The 24,857-nt window shown below is 40.8% G+C and overlaps 1 protein-coding gene across 1 annotated transcript in view; it reads right to left on the minus strand.

Moving 5' to 3' along the window:
* Positions 1-24,857, minus strand: part of DOCK3 (dedicator of cytokinesis 3) — a 185,266-nt gene that overhangs the window by 25,471 nt on the left and 134,938 nt on the right. The window contains exons 25-40 of the mRNA XM_058812859.1: positions 24,563-24,690; positions 23,468-23,614; positions 21,361-21,459; positions 19,192-19,286; positions 17,616-17,691; positions 16,639-16,739; positions 16,301-16,359; positions 14,758-14,906; positions 12,432-12,517; positions 10,457-10,483; positions 10,239-10,334; positions 8,581-8,641; positions 8,002-8,095; positions 7,168-7,316; positions 2,499-2,585; positions 847-951 (exon numbers count right to left, since the gene is read on the minus strand). Of these exons, the coding sequence (XP_058668842.1) occupies positions 847-951; positions 2,499-2,585; positions 7,168-7,316; positions 8,002-8,095; positions 8,581-8,641; positions 10,239-10,334; positions 10,457-10,483; positions 12,432-12,517; positions 14,758-14,906; positions 16,301-16,359; positions 16,639-16,739; positions 17,616-17,691; positions 19,192-19,286; positions 21,361-21,459; positions 23,468-23,614; positions 24,563-24,690 (1,559 nt within the window). The remainder of the gene's footprint in view (positions 1-846; positions 952-2,498; positions 2,586-7,167; positions 7,317-8,001; positions 8,096-8,580; positions 8,642-10,238; positions 10,335-10,456; positions 10,484-12,431; positions 12,518-14,757; positions 14,907-16,300; positions 16,360-16,638; positions 16,740-17,615; positions 17,692-19,191; positions 19,287-21,360; positions 21,460-23,467; positions 23,615-24,562; positions 24,691-24,857) is intronic.

A 24,857-nucleotide genomic window follows, 5' to 3' on the forward strand; every position in this document is an offset into this window, starting at 1 on the left:
CATGAAACCACCACCCTTTATGCACTGGTATTTCTTCTCCTTGACTAATTTCAACTTGCCTTTATTACCCCTGCCTGTGTTTCTATTGAAAGACTATAATTAAACCCCAGTGTTGAAATCCTTGTTAAAAACAAAAACAAACAACTTCATAATCAGAGGGGAGTATAAGAGCACCTTCAGTCCTTGAAAGCTTCCAGTTACCTTGTCCTGTCACATTCGATGGCATCTGCCATCAATTTGCAGGCAGCTCTTGGAGCACTTGTCAGATTATATTCCTTCCTTGCTCTAAACTAGCAACAAGACATTGTATAAACAAATACTCATTTAAAGTTTGATTCCTCATTAGGAAAAGAAGAAAATTTCCCTTTTTAAATGGATTGGTACACTAGCAGACAATGAGCTCCAAGTGAGGACGTGTCCAAAGAAGCTGTTTGGCTTTTGTTGAAGAGGAAATTTTCACTTGTACATAGCATAAGAGTCATCAGGCTGGGATTAGAATTCTGTCAAGTGACACTTTTTTTAAAGTGTGATAATTTGAGATGATGAAAATTAGTTGTAATGACCCAACATTGCTGCAATACAGCATTTTGCTTAATATAGAGGCAATTTGTGCTGCATCTGCAGATCATCAAAAATTCACAGTGGCATGAGTCAAATTTCTGATCTCTGTTCCCAAGAACATTCCCAGTGGACCGTGTCCTTCAGTTCAGCCAGAAAACTGTTTTTATTTGTGCAGGCATAAAAAAATATGCTGAATAGTAGACATCATATCTCCAAAACAAAAAAAGCCTTAACAGCTTCTGTGAGCCTGGTCACTTTGTCACATCACGTATAAGTTTGGCTTACCCGCAGGAAAAATGGGAATTTTCGACCATAAAAACCAACTCTGAAAAACTCGGGTTCTAAGCGCTGCTGTTCCATGATATTATCATAATAGGTAGCTTCCATTTTCTGTGGAGGAAAGAGATAGCTGCTATCAGACCCTTAATGCTGCACTTAAAACATTAACATCTCAACACTCATAAAAATATCACATTACTCTTTTACCCTGTGATTTTTTATGAAAAGACCAAAATTCTCTTAAAAATTATTCATTAAAGTGGTCTACATGGTGGAACAGACTAGAATATCACCATACTCATTTTACATTTTGGAAGATGACATATTAATTTTTCCTGGTTTATCTTATTTTAAATTAAACAGGTCTTGCGTGTAATTTTCTTTGCATTGCAGAATTAATGGCAAAGCTGAGATTAAGATCCATGTTGCCTGGCTCACAGTGTCCTATTCTCTCCTACAGATCAAAATCCATACCACTGCCTGGAAAATTACATCTAATTGGGTTTGCCTTAATTGAGTTGAGGGGCATGAAAAAGGATAAAACAAAATTAAATCTACAGCTCTGTGCACCAGAAGGTTTAACATGGAAGAAAAAGGTGGTTGCAAAGAGGAAAAGGAGGTTTTTCTAGTTCCAATAAGCAGTTTTGTGGAATTGTGCCAACAAAGATGAAGAGTGGGATTTCCAGACCTTTTGGTAAACTGAACTCAGTTGAAAGCCTCACAGGAATTTCACTGTAGCAAAAGGTGGCTCTTGAAGGAGAAGAACCAGTTTGACACCATTACTTCCACTGCAAGGAACCCTAACTTGCAATATTGCATCCTGGTTTGTGGTCATTCCCACAAACTTTCTAGGAAGGAGAAGGTCCCAAAGTCAGTGCAGGAAGCATCAAGGAATGTGGTGGTGATGTGAATGGCACAGAGAGTGCACAGCCAAGCTGGTCATGTGCTCTCTTTGGGGCCACTTTGGAGAAAACAGGTTCTTCAGAAGTGCAGTTTATCAGACCTTGTTAGACAGGTGTCTTCAGATAAAAATAAACTGGACTTTTTAGAAAGAGAATTTAAACCACTGCGTGTATCCATGCAGCATAAATCTCAAATTTGGATATGTATATGCTACCCCAGGGGACAGGAGGAGATGAACTATTTTCACATCCAGAAAGTTTTTAAATAACAACAGGAACTTCAGCTTTTTCTGATTAAAGCATGATGCTGCAAATGTGCCCTGATTTCATCACGTGTTTGGTTGTACCAGAGGACCAGATCCCTGTAAACTGGTATGAATGCCATAAACATTTCTCTTCTTCATTCTCTCATTCATCTTACCTCACTGAGGCACAAGCTGTCCTTGATTCTTTTAGAATTATAATGAAATATGTATTAAAAAATAGGATATTTTAACAAAAAGTTAGATGCAAATATGCCATTGCAATAGCAAGCCCAGCTCCTCTGTGTGTGTGCTGCCTTCACATACTCACAGGATTTTACTGCTACCAGACTCTGGAATTATTTCAGTGCACCTACAAAGTCATCAATATGAATCAACAGAAGGAGTGTCAGTGCATGCACGGAGCTCTTTAAGGAATGTGGCTGTATTCACATTCAGGATGCTCTGGGGAATGAGGGAGGAGTGTGCAAGGAGGGAAGGTGCTGCCACTCACCCGGATCCAGCTGAGGCTCTGGTAGTCATAGAGGCTCTCGTACTGGATGGCCAGCTCTCGGCACAGCGGGATGCCGAACTCCCAGCTCTGCGGGGCCAAAGCAAATCACACTCACAGCAAACACAATGCTGCTGCCAGCTCAGCTGAGAGCAATATGGAAACTCAGCTCTGGGAACTCATTTGGTATGAAATGGCAGAGATTAGATGGGAAAATGCAATGTGGTGAAACCATTTCCATTAAATAGCAGATCAATTCCTTCTAAAAGACGGGAACAGAGGCATATGTTCCGTGGAAATTACACACACATACTGCTTGTTCTGACAGTTCATTTATGAGACTGGGAACTTATCTGGAGAAAGATAATAAAACTAACAATTTTTCTTTGTGCTAGACACCGCTTCAGCCCACCCCCAACAGCTCCTTTGCTTCCTGCACTAGAACTCCCTGGAGTACAGAGTTAGGGCTTGGCTCTCCAGCAAAGTGCTCCCCTCCCCAGGCTGCTCCTTCCCACTGAAAGCACAAACTGTCAGGCAGTGGGAACACTCCAATGCACGAAACATCCTCAGAAGTGACCTGCATTACTGCAGTGAATCAATATCCATATTCAGAAAGCCACACTCTTCTCGACAGATCCCAGTCCCACACAATGGATTTCTCCTAGCACACCATACTCATCATCCCAGAGGTCAGGAGGGACACAGACCCACTTAGGGCACACCCACACTGAGAGAAGGACTCTCCTGTTACCTCAAGTGGCTTTTTGGAGAGCTCATTTTACACTGAAATCTCCTCTTCCATCACATTTTACCTGCACACACTGGAAGCCTTTTAGGGGAGTGGCTGTTTCTTACCATGCTTATGGTAAAGGATTTAGAGCACCAAGGTCTCAGGTGAACCTTTACTGCATTAAGTTTTATTATGCATTACTGGGCTAATTTGCCAGTTGTTTTACATGGGACCCTGCTGCAGTGGAAACAAAATTGATGTGTGAGTTAGACTATCACCTTAAGTTTTAAGAATGTTAATAGCAATATTGTAAATTCTTGGAAACAGTCATTAACAGCAATTATGTAAAATATTAGCACTTTATATGGAAACAGGTTTCCTGGTTACATGTACCTTCACATAAAGTGAATCTCTGCTGTTTCGTATCATTTATTAGGCAGTTGACAGTGTTTCCCTTTAAGCCCATATTGTAGTGTCTTCTCCTTACTACAGCTCTTTAGCTTCATTTAATTACAAAAGCTTCAATAAAAACTTGCTAAATAAAACACTGTACCAGAATCAATTTGGATATTCCAATAGTATTTGTAGTTTGGGAGAATGGGAGGCCTGAGATTTATTTAGATCAAAGCAATAGACACAACAGGAAAGGAACCGAAAGATCAGTTTCTTGACTACTCTGAATATTAGTGAGGTATTTGTGATCTGAAATTAACAGGATTTTTGCTGTGGGTTGTCAAAATCCATGACACAAACTGATCTACTGAACTGAGATCAACTATAGTCAGTTAAGTGTTTGTATTTGCAAACTCAAAGACCACTGCATGTTTATGGTTGCAGCACATTCTTTACAGAGATACTATACATAGATTTTCAATCCTCAGCTGATCTGTGTTCACTTCTAAAGCATCTAGCCAGGAATAAATGGCTTTTTTCCCCACAGAGAGTGTGAGCAGTCTTACTTCCAGATGGGATGCGGTGACTAAAGCCTGCCTAACTCTCTAATCTCTCTTTGGACAGAAGCAGAAATCTCACCAGCTGTTTTCCCTCCAGGTGACCTGAGTGATGTAACCTTTTCATGCTCCTTTCCTGATGTCAATTAAATTAACAACATGCAACCAGATCTGATTTCTCTATATATTAACTCTTCTGCATGTACCTTGATACCATTCCTGGCATCCTAACTCAGGCTCTCTCTTTGTTTCAGTTTCCACACCAAGAAATTCAGCTGTGCTACCTGAGTATTCTGCAGATACAAGATGAGATAAAGAAGTGAAGAAAAACAACATACAGGTAACTTCCTAAAGAGAAAATGGTTTGTAGATATTTGAAAGGAAAAGGAATGAAGGGATATCCAAGTCACTGGAGCTTCAGTTTTAAAATCTGTGATGCTAACAAGTATCATCTTCACAGTACAGATAATTAATATGTAATTCCATGTGACATCCAAGTGCCACTTCCCTCTTCAAATAACTTCCTGATGTCTCCACTGGTAATTTTCCTCATTAGTGCTTCCTGTTTTGCTGACTGTGATGTGTTTGCATGTTGTGTATTACTTGAAAGCCACATTTACAGGGCACTTATTGCAGCTTTCTCCTATGGCACCAGCAACTCTCAGCTGACTGCACACGAGAGGGCTCAGGTAGAGACAATCATCCCTTCTGAATGCCAGCCTTTATTTACTCACATCCCAATGTGCAGATTTCTGTTGGAAATGATTCCCATGAGGGCACACAAGAGAAATGATTTCAAGTGTTGTGTATGGAGCACAAGATGAAAACCTAAGTGCTTTGGGAACGCTGCTCTGGGTCTCTGCGTGCACTTGGCTGCACTAGGGAGAGCAGACCCTGCAGTGCCATGGTGGGAGCTGCTCAGAATTGACAGGTAATAAATCCTCAGTGAACTGGACACAAAAGGGCTGAGTAGAATTTGAGTATTGCTGTGCAGAAACATGATCAGTCAGCTTCAAACTGTTCCATTCACAGATGTCTTCAACTAGAGAACTTTTAACAGTCAAAATCATAACTGAGGGTTAAAAATATCTTCAATTTAAGTTATGTACTTGCACACACTGCCAGCTGAGCCCCAAACCAATTCACAGCATAGCAGAAATCAGCAGGAGGAGGCACATGACCAGTGAAGGCTAAAAGGGCTTTGGAACACCACGTTCCTTCCCAGCACAGGGCTGCTGCTGACGCTGCTGAGGGTGGGAGTCAGTTCTGCACCCACTGCAGCAGCCCAGGCCTGCCACAGGTTGTGCCACTGGCATGTCACAAGACACCCTTGTGGGCAGTTTTCCTCCTATTCCTGTCCTGAGAAAATTCTCCTATAAACAAATGCAGACTTTTTACAGCCTTTACACTGTGCCTTGACACCCTTTACTTGGTGGAAGAGGCCAGGAGCAGCATGAGAAATGAAGGACAATAACAATAAAATCCTGCTCTGTAAAACCTGAGGAGGGACCATCTCAGGATAGTGCAGAAAGAAGCTGTCAGACACAAGTAGAGGGAAGCAGGTTTCTTCCATTCCCTGAGCTGCTCCCTGTCACACAACAGGAGTGCTGAAAAGGAGGCTTTGGCTTCTCAGCATCTTTCAGCTCCATAGTCTGAGTGACATACACACTGCTTAAGTGGATTATTTAATCATTCAGCTACCATTTGTAATAAAGCAGGATTAAAACACAAATCAAGTAACTCCAAAAACATCCAGTGGGGAGAAAATCTCAAGAGGTTAACACTCTATAATCTTTTAGGAGTTTTATAGCCTAATTACATCAGTCAATTTTTACTCTACTTCACTGCCTGTATGGATTCCCTGTTGTTGTCAGAAATACAGGCTCACTTGCTTTCCATAGTGCCTCTATCATCTTTGTCTAGTCAGACAGGACAGTACTACAATATTTACACAAGCCAGTTATTTGTTTTTTAAGTGCAGTCTGAAAATCCCTGAAAATTTCTGAAATGAGAGAACCATATGCAGTGTTATCATAAAACAAAAAAATCTAAATCACTTCCTCATAAATGGGCCATTTCTTCCTTCACATAGGCATCTGACTTCCTTTTGCAGGTTCTTTAGAAAATGTTTCTGCCATATGCAACTCCTGTTACCAGGACTGGGAATGAATTATCTGGAATGGCAGCCCCGTAAGAACTAACTCACATTTGTATTTAATGCCACTGTCATTGCCATCATGGGCAAAATCAACCCTGAGGCACACATACAGATGTTATCTCCCAAGAACATAAGCTGTAGGAATTTTCCTAGAGAAGGGAAAAAATTGAAAATATTCCAACAGATGATGTCACTTTTAAAGTTCACCTCTGAAATGTTCCCAAAACACCATGACACAAGGGACTAAAACATCTACTTCTGCAGTAATTGAAAAAAAATATAATTAACTGTAGAAAACTCATACTCAATATATGAAATTGAAATGGATTAATTTTCTTCTTGTGCAGTGGATGGAACTGCACTTTAATTGAAAATCACTTCAAAATAAGTGACACTGAAAGAACTTAAATATTTTTCAATAAAGAGACCCCTATAGCATTTGCCTGCCATTTCCATGTGTAGGTTAAGCAGAAAACAAGTTCTCAAGTGAGTCATAGCACAGCAGTTTGCATGGACAGCTACAAAATGCAATCCCACCCCCAAAAGCTGAGGAACAAGCACTCTGCCACATCAGCTGATCCAAGGCTTGGTTTAAAGATTTAAAAATGTTTTGGTGTTTGTCCTGTTGGCCTCCCTAACCCATTCTAAATGCCCTACATAACGAAATACCTTTCCTCATATCTTTTTTTTGTCCAGAGAGCCAATTTGTCACATTATAAACCCTTTTGATACAAATTTACTTCCAGACTACTGGGCTGAGATGATGGCTTGCAAGCCCTAAGTCAGTCAGGAAAAGGGAAGGAAGCTGCTGGAAGAGAGAAGAAGTTGGCATACCTTCCCTTTGTTGAAGTAATGGATAATCTTACGGCACAGACCTTCCTTACGTTGCCACTCTGACTGAGATGGGTAATGCAGGAACTCTCTCAGAGGTCTGTCCTCCCACTGAAGCAACTCACAGTACAAAAGCAGAGTGAATGCAGCCTCTGGAGGAAAGGCAATTATGGAACACTGAATCAATGATAGCAGATAGACACAGCCAATATTAAAGGTCACAGACCTGCTTCTGACACAGTCTGTGATTTCTGACTTATAGTTTGTGAAAAAAATCTCAACTCTTAGGGGACCATTAAATTAGTCAATTACTTAAAATAGCAGCACATGATTTTTAGGTACAAATCTGTCAAATTTCTTTTCACCAGCTAGTTGATTTAAATGCACAGCCAGATGTTCAGATCTGTAACTAGATTTGGGGCCTGCAGCTGTAAAAACAGAGCTTGGACAACACAGCATTAGAGTCCACACACGTTCCAGTGCTCCCTCAGCACTGCAAGGCAAGGAAATATGACAAGTGATAATATAATGGTGCTTTTGCTAATCCTCCTTTAAGTTTCATTCCACTGTTGTGAATTTTTTTTTAATCCATCTTCTTCAAAGAACACTTTAATGTAAAATTTGAAGTGTAATTCAATAATGATGTGGTTGTGGAGGCATAAACAGACAGTATTTAACTTGAGGAAAGGAGCTGGGCCTCAGCCTCTTGCCTTCCCAAGTGCCATAACTGATTCATGCCAATTCTTTCCAAAAGAATGAGCCGGACATTATATAACATTGGGAAAGTTAAAAATGTCACGAGGAGCTCAAGCAGACTCCGTGGAATGTCCCTCTCACCTGTGTAGTTCTCAGCCTGCAGGTGCATGTCACACAGCTTGTGGATGTAGCGGATGTACATCTCCTCCTTGTTAATTTCAGATTTGTAGAAATTCTGTGAAAGAAAAAACAGACTTGTTACTCTTGAGACTCTCCATTCAAGCACTCAGCACTATCTGTGGATGTGAAAAGTTATTGAAGAGAGAAAACATTCTTAGTGGGAAAGAAAAGTATTCATTCTTTTCACACTCACACTGATCTAACCCACTAATTTTAGAGTGGCATGATTTTTTTTTCCAAATGAAGGTAGTCAAAAGCTGAAAGAAGAGGTGAGAGAAGTTGCAGAACCTGTGTCACAGGGACACAGAACTCAGCTGGACACAGCCCTGAGGAGCCTGACCTGTCTGGCCCTGCATAAAGCAGCGAGTTGGATCAGAGGCCTCCTGAGGATCCTCACAATCCTCTTCACTTTCTTCTGCCATCCCAGGGTTTGGATTCTGAAGCTACACTTGCCTGACACAGATTCCTGTCCCAGCCTTTCCCATCCCAGTTTCAGTGAGATTGCACAGTATCACAAAGAAATGAAGGAAACACTTTTACCATTAGGTTAACAGTGCAGCCAATCTTCTTATTTTCTGTTTCATCTCCTTTCATACAGTCCCTAAGAAAGCAGAGCAGTGTTGAAACATACATAATCATATACTTAATTTGATAAAGTTCCTCTAAGAAAAATTTCCATATTAGGGCTTAGATGATGTGAGAACTGAGTGTCCCCTTACAACTTTTGTATCTGTGAACGAGTCCCTGAAATGACTGTTCCTTCCTTTCTCTCACGAATCTGCACAAAAATCAGGTACAGTGTCAAAAATAATCCAAATGCAAGACCTACTATAAAAGTATAAACTCTTATTTATCCAGATGTAAACATTTAGTCCTAGTCAATGGGTTCACTTCCATAAATGCAGCTCTGCAGCGTGGTGTGGCACACAAGGATACAAGCTGAGGGATTTAGACTAGAACTTCTGCATAGGTAAGTTAAATCACAAAATATATCTTTAGTTTCTGGAATATTTTAGAAATTATTTCCATTCCAATGATACAAGAGACTAAATGTTTAAAGCAGTGACACAGTAAATCATCTTGAGAACCACTACAGCTACTGACTGGCAGCTGGACTCTAAGAAATGTCTGTGTCTTTCTAAATTCCAATGCCACATTCCAGTTCCTCGTTCTGGGAATGACAAATCAGCTGCAGACTGAAAATCAATTAAAAACTTGAATGTGCTTCTCAATTAAGCATGGAAATGTGTACCTGTGTTAAAGCTGCCTTCTGGCAGCTGTTTATCATTAAAAAACAAAAAACAGAAACCAAAACCACACAACACCCCCCACCTTGCCCCCCAAAAAACCCCAAGCAGCTTCCCTAGACTCCCTTTAAATGTGTCTCCAGTACCTGGTTGTGCACAGTTGTTGTAGAGCAGTTGTTACCAGAAAAAAACAGGAGATTGGATCAAGGTGGTAGGGATAACAAAAAGAGCAAACTAAAAAGCACAGAAAAGGATTTGGGACTGCAGAACACCCAGCCTAGTCAGAGGGTTTCACCTCTAATGAGCAGCAGCAGCAGAAGAAAAAACTATTTGAACTCCTGTCAGTAGGCTAAAGATAGAAATATCTGGGGCAGTTCTATATAGGTTCAAATTGTCTATTATTAAAAAAAAAACCCTCTGAGTGTGTGTGTATATATAAATCTCAAGTTAAAATATTTCCTTCTAACTAAGTCAAAGCTCAGCTGCATTGACACACCAGTCCTGCAAACTTCAGTTTAAAACTAAAGGAAGGCTGCCTAATTTAAATGGTGAAATCTTGCTCATGAGCCACCAGCTGATGTGCCAGAGTTCCCGGATGGAAGGTCTTCAGCCCTGCAGGCCTGGATGAGGCATTCAGCACACCTTGGTACAATGAGGCTTTGGGGATCACTCTTGCATTTAAAATCTATTTTGCTGAATTAGGTGAGATCATTTCAGTGATAGAAGGAATTAATGTTTAAGCAACCTGAATAAACCTCAGTGCAAAATTATCAGGAACGAGCACGCAAGAATGAGATGAGGATCTGGAATGGTTGCTCAGGACCCAGCAGTGATGGGTTGGCTTGCATGTATGCAGCTTGACAGTCAATAAAAACCTTCCCTGTAGGAATTTGGTAGCGTGTCTTGACAAACTTCCCACACTTAGAGCAAGTCCTTGCTGGTGCCAGGTACCTGTAGTCGAGCAGACGCTCCATGAGCCGAGTGACAGATGTGACAAAGGAGATCCCAGTCTCCCGCCAAGTCTCCTGCTCAATCTTCTCCAGCAAACTGTTTGGAGATGGAAAGACAGCAGCTGAGCCTTCCAGGGAAATGGTACAGGGCATGCAGACTGATACAGACAACTTGGTTTCTCCCTCATACAACAAATTCCAGAAGAATTAGCATCTTACCTGGGATAAGGCCCAAAGAGTTGGGTTCTACTCCAGGCAGCATGAAGTAAAGACAAGGAAATTACAGAACTGACAGGAGAAGGGAAAATATCCTCACACTGCCATTTAACAGATATGAAAAAGAACAACACTCATGGCAATACTTGATTCCCACATTATTACCTGCAGCTTAAATACCACTACCAGCAGTTGGAAACTGAAAAGGAGTCCAAACCTACTGCAAATATTTCTTCTTTGCTCATCCCTCCATAAATTTTCATCTCTAATCAGCAACCAACCAACCCTTATTCACATTGTATTTAAACTGGAAATAACAGCAATCTGCTCCTGCCTAGCATAGACAGTACAGTGAGCACCCATCTCACACAGTTGTGAAGGGAGAAGGCTGGAATAAGAACAATGAACATTGTGTTTATAAAGTGAAGAAAGAAAGCAAATTTACATGCCAGTTTCCCTGAAACTGGATTTCCAGTCAAAGAATCTGCCACTTCTAGGAAAGAAATTCTGTTGGGTATCACATCCTCCAAAGAGGCAAACTCTTCAGTATGGGATGATTTGCAGCTGAGGGAGCCAATTCCCTTTACAGCAGTGTAGTTGAGACAGTAAAATTCAGGGCCAACTGTTTTTTCACACAGCATTTACTAATTTGTGGAATTTTTTCCACAAATTTTATGTTTCCTCATATTGTTCTCAGACAACTTGGTGGGAGATATAAACTAACTGGTTGCTGGAATTCCTGTGTTTCCTGGTAATGCATCCAATCACTACCACCTAAAAATGAGTAAAAAGCTACAGCCCTTGAATTTTAACATTTCAGGTAATGAATGTCTTCATATTGTTCTCAGACAACTTGGTGGGAGATATAAACTAACTGGTTGCTGGAATTCCTGTGTTTCCTGGTAATGCATCCAATCACTACCACCTAAAAATGAGTAAAAAGCTACAGCCCTTGAATTTTAACATTTCAGGTAATGAATGTCTTCAGGTGGAGCAAAGGCACACTATTCCTCTTGCCATGTGAATAAAAAAAAAGAATAGATATTTCCTTTCCTTTATCCCCGAAATAGACTTACTTTATCTGTACACATAAGATCCAACACTTCCCAAGACTGAATATACACAAATCCAAACTGAATACATTTCCATATTTCCTGAGGATAAGCACATGGAATGGGTAGGCTTATCTAGCTTGAAATGAATGAGTTTACAATTGCAAATTCAGAAACAGAATTATTGATTCCAGCAAAACAAAGGTTTATGCCTCAGACAGCCAGTGTGCTATTGGGGGCCATGTAAAATTGGAATATATGGCTAAAATTCTGCTAATGATCTCTCTGGCTCACTAGAGTACTAAAAAACTTGGGTTAACTGCTCTGGACTGTCAAGAGTTTGAAATAATTCCTTCTGAAATAAAATAGGAACACTCAAAATTAAATTTGGAGACAGATCAGTAATCAAAGGTAAAGTGTGAAGTCAGACATGAAATCTTCAACTTTATCCTTCTGAGTGTGAATTGTTGATGTCAAAGGAAGTGTCACAAAGGACTCTGGAGGAAGCAACTGGCAACAGTTGAACCAACCATAACATGGCCTTCAAAAACAGGAGGAAAGAAAGGAAAATGCTGAGGAAAATCTCCTTTGTTTTAAGACTCTGTAGATAGTACAGTGTCTCTCTAAACACTCCTGAGACCAGAATCTCATTCACTGCTATGGAAAGAGAAGGGCCCTGGCTCCTCCAGCAAATGAATTTTTGATAGGAGGATGATAACCTGTGCAGCCTTTTATTAGCTGTCGCAGGGAGAAGACAAAGAAGAATTTAGGTGTCTGTATTACTTACAGCACTACCTCACTGAGCCATTCCATGGCAGCCAGGCAGCCCCTGCCTGCCCTCCCCAAAGATCTGTGCCTGCCCAGGCCAGTGCCTGACTCTTGCAGTGGCCCTGCACAACACGAGAGCATGAACTGGCAGAGCTTACAGCAGGCTGAAGAGTTCCCTGTAGTTCTCATCACCTTTTCCTTCAGACACCAGGCTGTCCAGCTTATCGATCAGCTCGGCCTCCACCTGCAGGGAGACACCAAATCCATCACTCAGACACTCTTCAGTGACCCAGCACACCAGGTAAACTGGATCCTGAGCTACAGCAGGATATCCAGCACCACTGCTCTGCTCTGCTGGTGGAATTGATTTGATATCTCCCAGGCATCATTATATTAGAAGATTATTTGTTCATTAAACCTCACTTTTTAAGCCTCTCTATGATTATGTGACACTTTTGCTTCTTCTTTCACTTATATGAAGGGCCACACCAACACCATCATTGTTTCTCATAGAAAGATTTTGAATACATATTAATTCCCACCCTAAATATCAAGTGTGATATCAGATATTCTCATAAAATTGATTCAAGTGCAGAAATTGATGTATGTAACATTGAACAAAAACAACTTCATGAAGTCAGAAATGTTGCAGAAGACAGTTTCACTACTAGTGAACACAGAGGCTCCTAAAGGCTGAAACTATTTGCAGAAATATGGCTTACTTTTATTTAAAGACAAGCATAGTTTGAGCTTCTCTACATTTTTCAGCTGCCAAATTGCAAAGGAAGATGGGAAGGAAAACCGAATCAGCCAGTGGCACACAAATGGACTTGGTGCTCTTGCTGCTGAAATCATTAAAGGGAGACCTGATTTCATCCCTGAATCAGACTGTATTGTTATCCAGCCTTGGTGAAAAAATAACCTTGTAAAAACATGAACTACTGAAGAAAATTAAAAAAGAGCTTGAAAATGAATTTTCAAGGTTTTAATATTTTCTGACAAACAACTGAATATTCAAAAGTCAAAGAGAAGCTCAGAATTAAAAAAAAGACTCTCCCTTTGTTTGTGATCTGCAGTGATTACAGAAAGCAGTAATGCTGTGTCCAGCTATCCAGCATTATACTGGAAAGCAAATAACTGCCTGGCTTCAGCAGATAATGTTAATGAGGTTTATTACCTCTTGGGGTATTTAACTATTTATCTAATCACTTCTACAGATGATTATTTCAGCTTTCACCTTAGAAGGTTACAATATATGCTTCATAAAGCAGTGTGAAAATTTGCTCCACAGGTAATTTAAGGAATATTATTGGAGCTGTAGTTTAAAATACATTAGTGAGTATAAAAATTAAATGAAGATTACAAACAGTTCATCTTGATACAGAAAATATAAATAGGCCCAGAAACTCAAAGGTGACTGTAGATGCTTCATACTGTAAATTCCAGAGAAAGACTGTTCTATTGTTGTCCTAAAACATGTGGAAAGAGGACTATGATCAAAATGCTATTGCAATAATAAAAATAGTAAATCATAACAATTATAGCAATCATGGGAGCTGCAGAGGAAGAAAAACAAGCTCCTGAAAATACTTTTCCACACAGCCTTTAATAGATCAGGTTATGGGAAAGGTCTGCTGTTCTCCTGGAATGATAGATTAGATCTGGCATTTTAATGACTGTGCAAATAACTAATCACATGAATTATGATAATTTAATGGTGATTTACTCCTTCAGAGCACTTCTCTGCAGATACTGGCCCCCAGTATTGCCCCAGCACAATGACAATGAAACACTGTCATCCAAGGATCTAGACCAAGCCCATCCTTCATTAGCAATGCTCTGCACTTCAGGGATCTGGTTTGCAGTGGAAAATCTAAGCAATTCTCTGACCATGACTGGGAAACAATGATGAAGATTTCTCTCCCTGATTTGCAATCAGAGCTCACAGGAGGTAGAAACTGCAGAGCTCTTGTTGGACTTAACCCTTCCCAGAGAGCTGCTGCAATTTCTGAAAATAAAAACAGCTACAAAGTCTGTTTCAAGGCATGGAATAATGATTTAAGTATACCATACCACTTCCTAGCTGCAAACTGATGACAGAGAAGCAGAGAGCACTGTTTTCACAAAGACTGGCTAAATCTTTACATCCCCATTTTTGGTTCTCAGTCTGACCCATTTAATGGCTGACTGATAATCTAAGTGAAACCACTGGGAGCAGTGATAACCCAGCACTTACAAAATTGTTTTCCTCATCTGTGATGTCCTGAACACATCCCTGCTCTTCCCCACGTTCATGGGAAATGCAGTTTGCACTGGTTAAACAATCCTGGGGGCCTTGTGAGTTAGGTTTTGAATTTTCTATTTTATATAGATTTACATGACATATTCACAGTCAGAAACAGATAAAAAAATACAAACTCCTTGCTTCCAGCTGGACACTGCACACAGAGAGCAAGGAAAGCAAAGCTTGGGCAGTGCCCTCACCTGTTTGAAGTTGCCATTCTTCCTCTGCTCCCAGTCCATCATGTCATGGAAGATGGGGATCATGATATTCCGGACTTCTGGTTGTGGAACAAGGGTAACACCCAGAAAGGGGCCAATCATTCCCGGAATAAAGTGAATCTTGTGCTCACCTGTACAACACAAAGCAATGGTAATTGAATAAAGGCCTTTGCTATCTGTCCCTGAGTAAACAGGGAATCCTTGCAATAATGACATTTGCACAGTAGTAAGCATGATCATTACAAAAGCAAATATTTTTTTCCTGAAAAGGAATGAAAAATCAGTATTTGCTTTACACCATTTCTCGCAAAGTCTCCAAGAGCATTTTTAATTTCACTGTGAAAGCCTTCAGCAAAAAATGTCAGTGCATTTTACTTTGCCAAGTAATTCAAACTGTCAAAAGTAACCCAACTAAAACATACTAACTGGGGGAAAAGAGGCCAGGGTACTTCCAATTCATGAAGATTTTGAAAGGGCTGATGAGAATAGTGGTACTTAATAGAGCATTTTTAGATTTCAAAGAACTACAGAGCTCTTGGTCCCCACTGCTGTCTGGATTTCCCAACTGCCCTTGGCTGGGACCAGTGGATCTCCTCCAGGAGAGACCTGAGGCACTTTGCTGACAGCCTCTCCTGAGCCATGCACTGTGCAGAGAGAAACTCAACAAAGCCTGATCTGGAACAGCATCCAGTGATAAATGTCTGCATCTACACATCCAAAACTGGCTTGTCTCTTCTCAGCTGAGTTTGTCCAGTTTGTTTTTCTGGGTATTGGATCTCTGCTACCTTGGAGGACCTTCTATTTTCCACACAGATCCTTTGAACTGTAACCAGTTCTGGCTGTATCATTTTAGGTGTACAAGACAAATCAGGTTTATTCAGTTTTCTTGCTTCCATAGCCTTCCTGACTGCTGTCTGAACCTTGTCCAGCTTGCCTTGGGTTTGTATTTTTTTGTGTTTTGTTGTTTCTTTTAGCTGTAGAAAGCAGTACTGGGCAAACGAATCTAGAATTAAGTGCACTGAGGGAAAGCACAGTGACAGTAATATGGTCCCTCTTCTCTTACTCCAGATTCTTGTATATTTTCTCAAAGATTACAAAATCTCCTTTACTCGTAGCATCTTACAGGTAGCTCCTCTTCAGCTGATTATCACCATGGTACATCTGTTGTCTTTGATTTTCTGAATAGCAACTCCTACCTACATTCCTACACATAAAATGTTTGTGTTTGGCTAGGTGAATATTTTGCAGCCACATTATTAAGTTATCCAGTCTGACTTGTGTCACTCTCTTGCTCTCTTAGTGATTCACCCCTTTCATATCCTTTTATTTGTGATCTCTATTAGCAAGCATTTTGTTATTTTCCTCTAGAATACAGTGCAGAGAGAGTTTTGGTGGGAGAAGTGCTTCTCTTCAGAGAAACAAAGGATTCTGTGATGCCACAAAAAATTAAAAAAAAATTAAAAATCTGAAAGAAACGGGATTTTCCTTTGGCTTTGGTTGTCAGGTAAGAGAGGGAGAGGCTTACCCAGGTTCTGCCACATGCTGAAGAGCTCATAGGCCATCATCACTCTCATATCACCATACCTGAGAGAGAACAGAGACACAGCTGCCCAGGGAACCAAAACTTGCAAGGGAATGATGTGAAAAAATAACCAAATGGTTAAAAAAATTCAATTCACATTTATGTCAAAGTAAGAATATCAAGCAACTTGACTGATTGATCATTGATTGCTGTATTGGGAGATCTGGTTATTCATTTCCCAGGCATTTCCACATCCCAGGTATCATAATAAATCACAGAGACCTATGGTAGGAAAAGAAGGCTGGTTTTTGAGCTGGGAACCCAACAAAACAGATTCTTACTTATCCAGAATCTTCTTCCTCTTAGGTGGTGTGGCATTTTCTAGTTGGAGACTTGGCTGGTTTATAAACAAAACTGCCAGGCTGAAATAAGAGTTCCACACCTGTGACAAGCAAAGGAATTTTATAACATTACACTCCAAGAGTAAATTTTAAAGAAGTAGAGAAAGACAGAGTCCTTTTCCTAATCAAGGGGTAACTTCATCAATGTGTCTCTTACTATGGAGATACAAATTGACTCTTAAAGGCACAAATGGATTATTTAAACCTTGGTAGGAACTGACATTAAAACCCCCACAAAAGCAATGCCACTGGCTTTTCCTCTTTGCACCAAACCTCCAGAATGAATAAATTTGGTGACGTAGCAAACTTTTAAATTGTTCTTCTGTAGGTTGAGCAGATTTTATCTGTCAAGAATCCCCAGAGATCAAATTATATCATGAACAGGACCCAAATAATTTGGTCTGTTTTCTCAAAGAGCTGAGGTTTTTGCCAGCTTGGTGTGTGCACTTGTGCCTAGGTGCATGTGTGGCAGCTCTTCCTTACTAACTCTGAACTTGCTGCCCATCTCCAACGACATCAGACACAGGGACAACACTCCCTAGGACTGTGTTCCTCCAGGTTTTGTGCCATCAGCCAGAGAGACCTCTGGGGGAATGCCCCAGCTTCAAGAAAAGCATTGCCTGAGTTTACATTGCATTATCCATCAGACAGATGCTCCATTGGCCCCATGCTTATGGAATTACTAGTTTCCTTTATGAGGGAGTCAATTTTCCTGATTTGATCTCATACTGTATCTGTTCTATTTCCATCAATTCCACAGCAGATTCCATTCCTGTCCTTTATCAGTTAGGTCATCTTCCTTACAGACACTCTAATAAATGCTGCAAATATCATCAGCTAATGCAGAGGGCAGCTCCTGTTCCTTTGTTACTGCTGGTTTGAAAAGATGTCGGAACATTTTCTGAATCAATTCTTACTTTAAAATCGAAGTCCGTTTCTGTGAAATTCTTATGCAGGGCAGAAGACAAGTATTGAACTGTTGTAACTATGATACTGCAGCCAAAAACAAAGAAAAGAAAACAAAAGAGAACATTTGAATCTGGAATACAGCATATTACAGTGGTTAGTGGTGTTGGTTTTACTACAGGTACAGAGAAGTGCATTATTTGTGTAATCTCTGTAATATTTACACACAAGTAACTGTTCTTTGCTTTAATTTGTGCTACTTAATACAAGATTTTGAACTTTTACTACTATTTTAACTTTTAGAATTTACACATGAACATTTAAAATCCTGTCTATTTTGCATGCCTGGGCCATATGACCACCAGGGAAATGGAATAATACCCTCCTTTTCCTCCTGTTGAAAGCAGAAAGGTTTTTTTCCCCAGAGGAGAGTAACTCAAAAAGTTTGAGCTGTTCTTGTTCTTGTCTATGCAACAGTCCCTTTAACTCACTCAACTCAAGATACTTGTGAGTATTTTGCTAAGTTTTGATTGTGTTATTTTCTGTTGGTGGCTACATACACCTTAGTGAAAGGCAATGAAGGCACATGATAGATTCAGGAATTAATAAATGGCATATAGACAGGGCAACAATAGTATAAAAAGAAGAGCACATCTCTGATTCACATGCAAGCAATACTCCAGCAGCACTGCTAAATGGAACTGTCAGTCTAAAGCTTTGTGGCAAAATGATGCCCAAGGGAACAGGAAACCTGCAGTATCTGAGGGAGCCAGTGTTTCAGGAGGATTTCTTTTTTCTTACAGAACTTCATTGAATCTTTACGCTTGAATTCCTGAAATCCACTTCTTTCACTTCTCATTAGCAGGGTGGAATTGCAGAGCATTCAGCTCAGCTGAGCAGGCAGCCTTTAGGAGCATTTCCATGGTGTTTCCTCAGAGTGGGAATGCTCCAGCTGTCCTTCAGTCAGTGGGAACTCCACAGCTAGGTTAGCAAAGGGAACTAGCGGATCATTCCAGCCACCCTGTGTTCAACACTGCTGCTGATCCAAAGGGAACAGTACTTCACCCAGCAGAAGCAAGAAACTGAGATAAAATGGAGCATTAAATGGCAGATGACAACTGAATTGAGCAGGAACTCTGTGTAATGCTTTGGTGTCATGGCTGGGGTTTGCTCCCCCTTCCCAAAATACCCGAGAGCCTCTCCCTGCTCAGCTACAGACGGATGTTCATGGGAAAAAACAGAAGTTCAAGGCAGGGATTCCCTGACAAGGGAGGGAGAGGCTCATAAACAGCCCTTGCTGTGGGGAGCTGGGCTCACCCTGTGTGCTGGAGCTGCTGGGTCACTCAGCCCCTCACCCTCAGGGCAGCTCCTTCAGCTCTGCTTTTAACTCTGGGCTCTGAGAACACCGCTGCAGTTTAAGAAACCCACGAGCACACAGGTTTGGTCCAGAGTGTTACAACAACAGAATGAGCATGAGCACTCCAGAATTCCTGTCCTGATCCTCACATCTTAGTCTGAGGAAAACCACTGCCCCCAGGCTTCAACTGCCACAGAACTGCAACATTTTATTCCTGCTCCTCTACTTACTTGCTGGTGAGCAACCTCATGACCATCCAGTCTCGAGGAAAGACACTCATCTTCATCAGGTTCCGAAACACACAGAAAATCTTCAGGAGGAACTCCTGTCACACGGGGAAAATATGTAACAATCAGCAGCAGTTGCAGGTGAATCTATTTCCTTGATTGTAAGAAAGACAAGCTAAGTGTGCTCTACTTGAGCTTTGTGTTGCAAGGCCTTTCACCTGGAAACATGAAAGCAACATACCTTGGAATATGGCTCTATTCCTTTTGTTTGAGTCTAATATACAACTTCCAGCTTCTTTAAAATCTTCACTTCTACAGGGAGATGAAAATCTTCCCAATGTGCATAATTGTATCTGACTTACATTATCACCCAGAGTTCCAGTGTCAATTTGCAGCTATTTTCAAATATACTGGACTCATAATCCCTTTTTAATGCATTCATTTAATTAATTTATCTGTCCAAATTTCTTTGGACTTGCGTCACAATTTGAGAACTAACCACACCCCCAAGCCCAATAAAACTCCTACACAGGCTTTCTAAAATAGTAACAGAAAACCCCATTTCTGGCAACACTCAGCAGCAAAGTGCTCTTAGACACATTCAGCTGGATGTTTGCTTTCAAAAAAAAAATCCCCAACCCTGAATACATTTCTGGTTTTTTGACTACCTGCACCTCCATGTCTGTACAGAACAACAGGGAAGATCAAATGTGACTATTTGTTGGCCTTGCAACCTATGATTTTGTTGTTTTGTTTTCCTTTCAGACCAAATCAAAATAGTAGAGGAATTGGCAGAGCAGGGATTCTTCAAAACCATGGTACCATTATGCCTTAATGGAGGGTGTCTGAATAATATCTTGGTGTAACTGAGCTCAGAGTAAAGCATTAGAAGCTCCTTGACTTTTGGCCTCATTTTGCCTGAAGTGTAACAGTGGTAAGTGAATAAAATGCCTTTCCATGTCAGAACAAGTATTGAAAATATTACAACAGCCATATTGGATGGGAAAGTAGAGTAATATATAAAATCTTCAGCCTTTGTGGTACTCTTGGAACATATACTCAGATTATCAGAGATACAACAGTTCTTTTGGGCATAACAATAAAGTTTAGTTCAATGACCTTCCACAAGTCTGACATAAGAACTATAGTTTAGATGGCTTTTAAAATATCTATTAAAATTTATTATGAATTAATTTACCAAATAACTTTCCTGTGAGCAATTTCAAAGTTATCAGAAAGGCAGCAATCTTACATAACTCTCAACCTGAGATACACTGAACCCTGCAACCTAAAGATAAGAATTTTATCATTCCAAATTCATCTCCCTAATTTATTCAGCTTCTCTGTACGCACACAAAACATTTAAAAGCTGAAAGTCTATCCAGAAAGGACTTCTCACTGCTTCTCCATTTTATTTGTTAAGGTAACAGAACATTGTTCTTATTGTGCATATTTGAGTGCCATGCTAAACAAAACAATTTTATATAAAAGCTTGTCCTTATTTATAGGATTAGTCTGCCTTTTAAACAGGCTGTTGCTGGAGATACTCCTCTTCCCCACAGAAGCTGAGTTAAGAAGTTCTGCTGGTATGAGATGAGAGATGTGTCACTTCAAAATGTCAGAGGTCTGTGGCCCTCACCCACCCCTGTTGTTCATGGAGAGCCATAATTTAAGCTGATGCTCTCAAAGAAGCATGTAGCAAGTGGAGTGGTAAGGTTACAGCTTTCCCCAAAAATATTTCATCTGCTAGAGACATTTGTAACCCCCAAAAGGCTTGAAATTCTCTTCTGGCATAAAATCAATACCCTTTGTAAGAAAGCTCCAGTGCATACTGAACATGTAGCAAAATGCCATACAACAACTGACTTGACATTCACAGGATTAAAAAGCCCTGTTCCTCTGCCTGTGTTTTATATGTAACAATTACAATATCCTTTATGTCCAACATCATCTATCCTGGGACTTTATTTGCTGTTATAAAGATAATTCAGTGCCCTGTGGTCTTAAATGTGTTTTTGCAACACTACACCAATGATTGTAGAAGTGAAAGGGAGGTCCCTGAACAGAGTGCCAGTGGACCGGAATGATCAACAGGCAAGTGATGCTGAAGGGATTCCCCTGTGCTCTTCCATTCTCAGGGAATCACCCTACAAACATCACATCCTTTTGTACCTTCAGCTCATCCTTGCTTTGGAAGTTGTCCAGTAAGTGCTGGAAGTGAGTGTCTGACATCTGACGAAGCAAAGATAAAAGGCAGGAGACATATTCTCCCTGTTGACCAAATGAGAAACTCTTTCATTCAGACAATCTGAAATTCCACAGATACAAAGCTTAACCAGGGGGAAGGTATAAAGGGAGGGGTCTGAAATGGCCCCAATGCCTGTGAGGGGACAGCTGACATGCAGAGAGATTGAAAGTACTGCAGGCTAACAGTTCCTGAGTTACTGTTAATACAGGGATACACCTCCAGGAGGCTCCTCCACAGATGCCAGTTTTAAAGATCTTTTAATCAAAGTCGTAGTCTAAACAGAAGTAATTTAAAATTATTAATACAGACATTAACAAATCCCCCTCCAAGCATGCAGGTTTTGACAATACCTTTTTCAGGTACTTAATACACAGTGTGTGTCAGAGGTGTGACTGCAGCTCATGCCAATAGACCAGCAGTTATTTGAACTAAGTGACTCTGACCAGTAAAGCAGTGACAGCTTGGGATCAGGCTGGGCTACAGAAGGTGTCTGGAAGCTTGTAAATGTATGGCTTATTAGTGTTCACCAAGTTCTGTGCTGTCAAAGCTCCAGTACTGACAGATCTGCAGCCAGATTTCCTGAGCACAGTCTGGGTAAGCCTACATGAGCAACAATAACATTTCTGTAATTTTGCAAAGCAGATGCACCCTAACCAGTTACCACAGCATCCCAAAGTGTTTTCCAAAGAAGAGCTCCCCCATTTTACAAATCTGAAAGCAAAGCACAGAGAAGTTAAGCAATCTGTCCAAGAGAACAAGCAAACTGGTGCCAAAACCATCAGGACTGGGTCTGTTGACTGCCAGTCCCTTGCACAACACTATTTTTTTCTGCAACAGAGAAACTAATTTGGAAAATGCACAAATCTAAGCCATATCTAATAAGAGTCCATATATCACTGTGCTGTGAAATGTAAATTGAGGAGCAAATACAAGGGACTGTGCCTTCCATTTTATTGTTACTCTTAAATGGCTCAAACATCTACCCAGAAGCTTTGACATAGGTTGTTGCAAGAAACTTTCCAGGGCTGAACTTCACAAGGAAGCTGTGCTCTTCTGTGTGGGCTGGCATGTGGGAAACAGCAGGAAGTCAAATCACAGCAGTAAAAGGCAATTGAGATATTACTGGACATTTGCAAGCCAGTCCTTTTTCTTCTGTATCAAAGCACATCTTGTTAACTGAGCTAACAAGGAAAGATCCAACCTCCTCTCTTGTGTGAGAAGTCCACCTTTAGTGCACATCTGCCCCCAGCAGCACTGCTGAGGTTTCAGCCATTTGCTAAAGAAACAAGTCTAAAAAAAGGATGTTCTGAACAGCAGCTTAACATCCTACATTGTGCAAAAGCTGCATTAGAGACTCCAACAAACAAAAATAGGCTAAAATAGGCTAGAATAGAAAGGGGCAGAAATCCAGGAAAGAAAAAGGCTGAACAGCAAAATTCTATTATTTTTCTTCTCTTCCACCACATGTGAAAGAAAAATTTCTTCCCTGTGGCTAAAGCTGGCAGCCTGGGTAAAGTGGTGGCTTCTCCCACCAAGCTCAACAGCTCACTTAGCATCTCTTAATTTCTTTTGAAAAAGTATGTTGTGTTTCATTTACATGGAATAATCAGTGACCCTGGACAGGAGCTCTCCAGGGTGTTAAATAAAGGGATTTAACCAGAGAGCACAGTCATATCCTCAGTTTTGGGGATCACAACCTGATACTCATTATAGCCCTTGGTGAAACCACCTTAGGGGTGAAGCCCCAGGCAGCTCCCTAGTACCTCAAGTCTTAAGCAATAACTCTCAATCACAGCTGCAAAGACAAACAAGAAAATAATCTGGAAATTCACTAAAGCTTCCTGAGCTCCACTGCCTCCTGCAGCCCTCACTGGTGCAGGGAGGAAGGAATGGGTTTGTGGCTTATTAAGGGAAAGAGACAAAGCCCTGGGCATTCATGCAGCAGAGATGAGGATGAGGTGCCAGTGGTGGTGAGGGACTGAACCAGAGGTTAGAGAAGCAGGAAATAGAAACTGATTGTTAGTTACTAACAGTGATTTCTGCTGTGCACTGCGGGCAGCGCTGCCCTCTTACCGCCTCCTGAGACTGCGATTTACTCATGATTGTGAGCAGAGTTTGTAACAGCACGTCCAGGAGGCTCTCCACCATCATCTCAACCTCCTCCACGACATCTCCCTCCTACAGCAAGTGGTGAGCAAACACACAGTTAGAAACTGGAGAGATGGAACTGGTAAAGACAGCTCTGCTGAGTGAGCCATACCAGGCTCACTGGGACAGAGAGCTCTAGAACAGGCTCACAGAAGTACAACCAAATTCCTCATTGGTCCCAGATCCTGTTGTTCTGTCAGAGTGTGTTACCTGGACAGTCTCTGATGGAAAGATTCAGGGTCACAGCCATAAAGGTTAGTCTATAATCAAAGGTCTAGAACACAACAGGAGCAGATTATGTTCAGGAACCTTTACTCCACGGCAGTATTATTTTAGCTTATTTCCATGATGCCTTTCATCTCATTCCTTTCACACAGAACCTTGACTTGTAATTGGAAATACACATTGGTGTGAATTATATTTAGCACCACGAGCTTCCTACTTTAGTCAGGTGGGGAAGCTTCACCACCCCCTCTTTGTGAGCATTGCTTCACATGATCCAGTTACCATTTGAGATCAGAGTATTATGACCGTCAAAGCTGGGTGTTGAAACTCAGCAGCAATTTCCAGAACTAAGTGGGAATTCATTGATTGGATAATTTTAGAGTATTCTTTTAATGTGCACCACAAAGTGCTAGTTACTGTCTCTTGCAGAACTATGAGTGCTTGAGCTGTGTAGAACTTTTAATCTCCACTGACATCCAAGTTCTGGGCTTGCGTGAAGAAAATTAAACAGTGTCAAAGCTGGTGAGGGTGTATGTGATTCCCCCCTCCCAACAGCAGGCACACTGTGTAATCAGGATGCTATGAGTCACACACAGAGCCAGACCCTCATTTCAGATGCTCTCCTGCTGACAGCACAATCTTGTTTTTAAATGGTTCTTTGAAAAACCTGTATTAACCTATAAAAATGTCTCACTCTTCATTTTACTAAATCAGAGGTGCAAATAAAAAATTAAAATCACGTAGCAGATTTACCAAAGAACTGGTCTTGATTATGGAGAAGATACTACTGAGGATCCCAGAGCAGATAAGCAGCTCCTTCTGCTGTCGTAGGTGAAGGTGAATGTGGTGAAGGACCACAGGCAGCAGGATGCGCCGGGACTCTGGATGAAGGAAAATCGTTATAAATGTAAGGAAAGAAAATATTTACAATTACAATGGATGGTTTTGACAAAATTCTGTGGTGTTATTCTCACCTTGTACTGAGCACAATAATTTAAGTGCACTAACTTGAGGTCCTCACTACAGGAAAGAGAAACCCAGTGGAGCT

This window comes from Ammospiza caudacuta, chromosome 12, assembly GCF_027887145.1.
Source record: "Ammospiza caudacuta isolate bAmmCau1 chromosome 12, bAmmCau1.pri, whole genome shotgun sequence".
NCBI lineage: Eukaryota > Metazoa > Chordata > Aves > Passeriformes > Passerellidae > Ammospiza > Ammospiza caudacuta.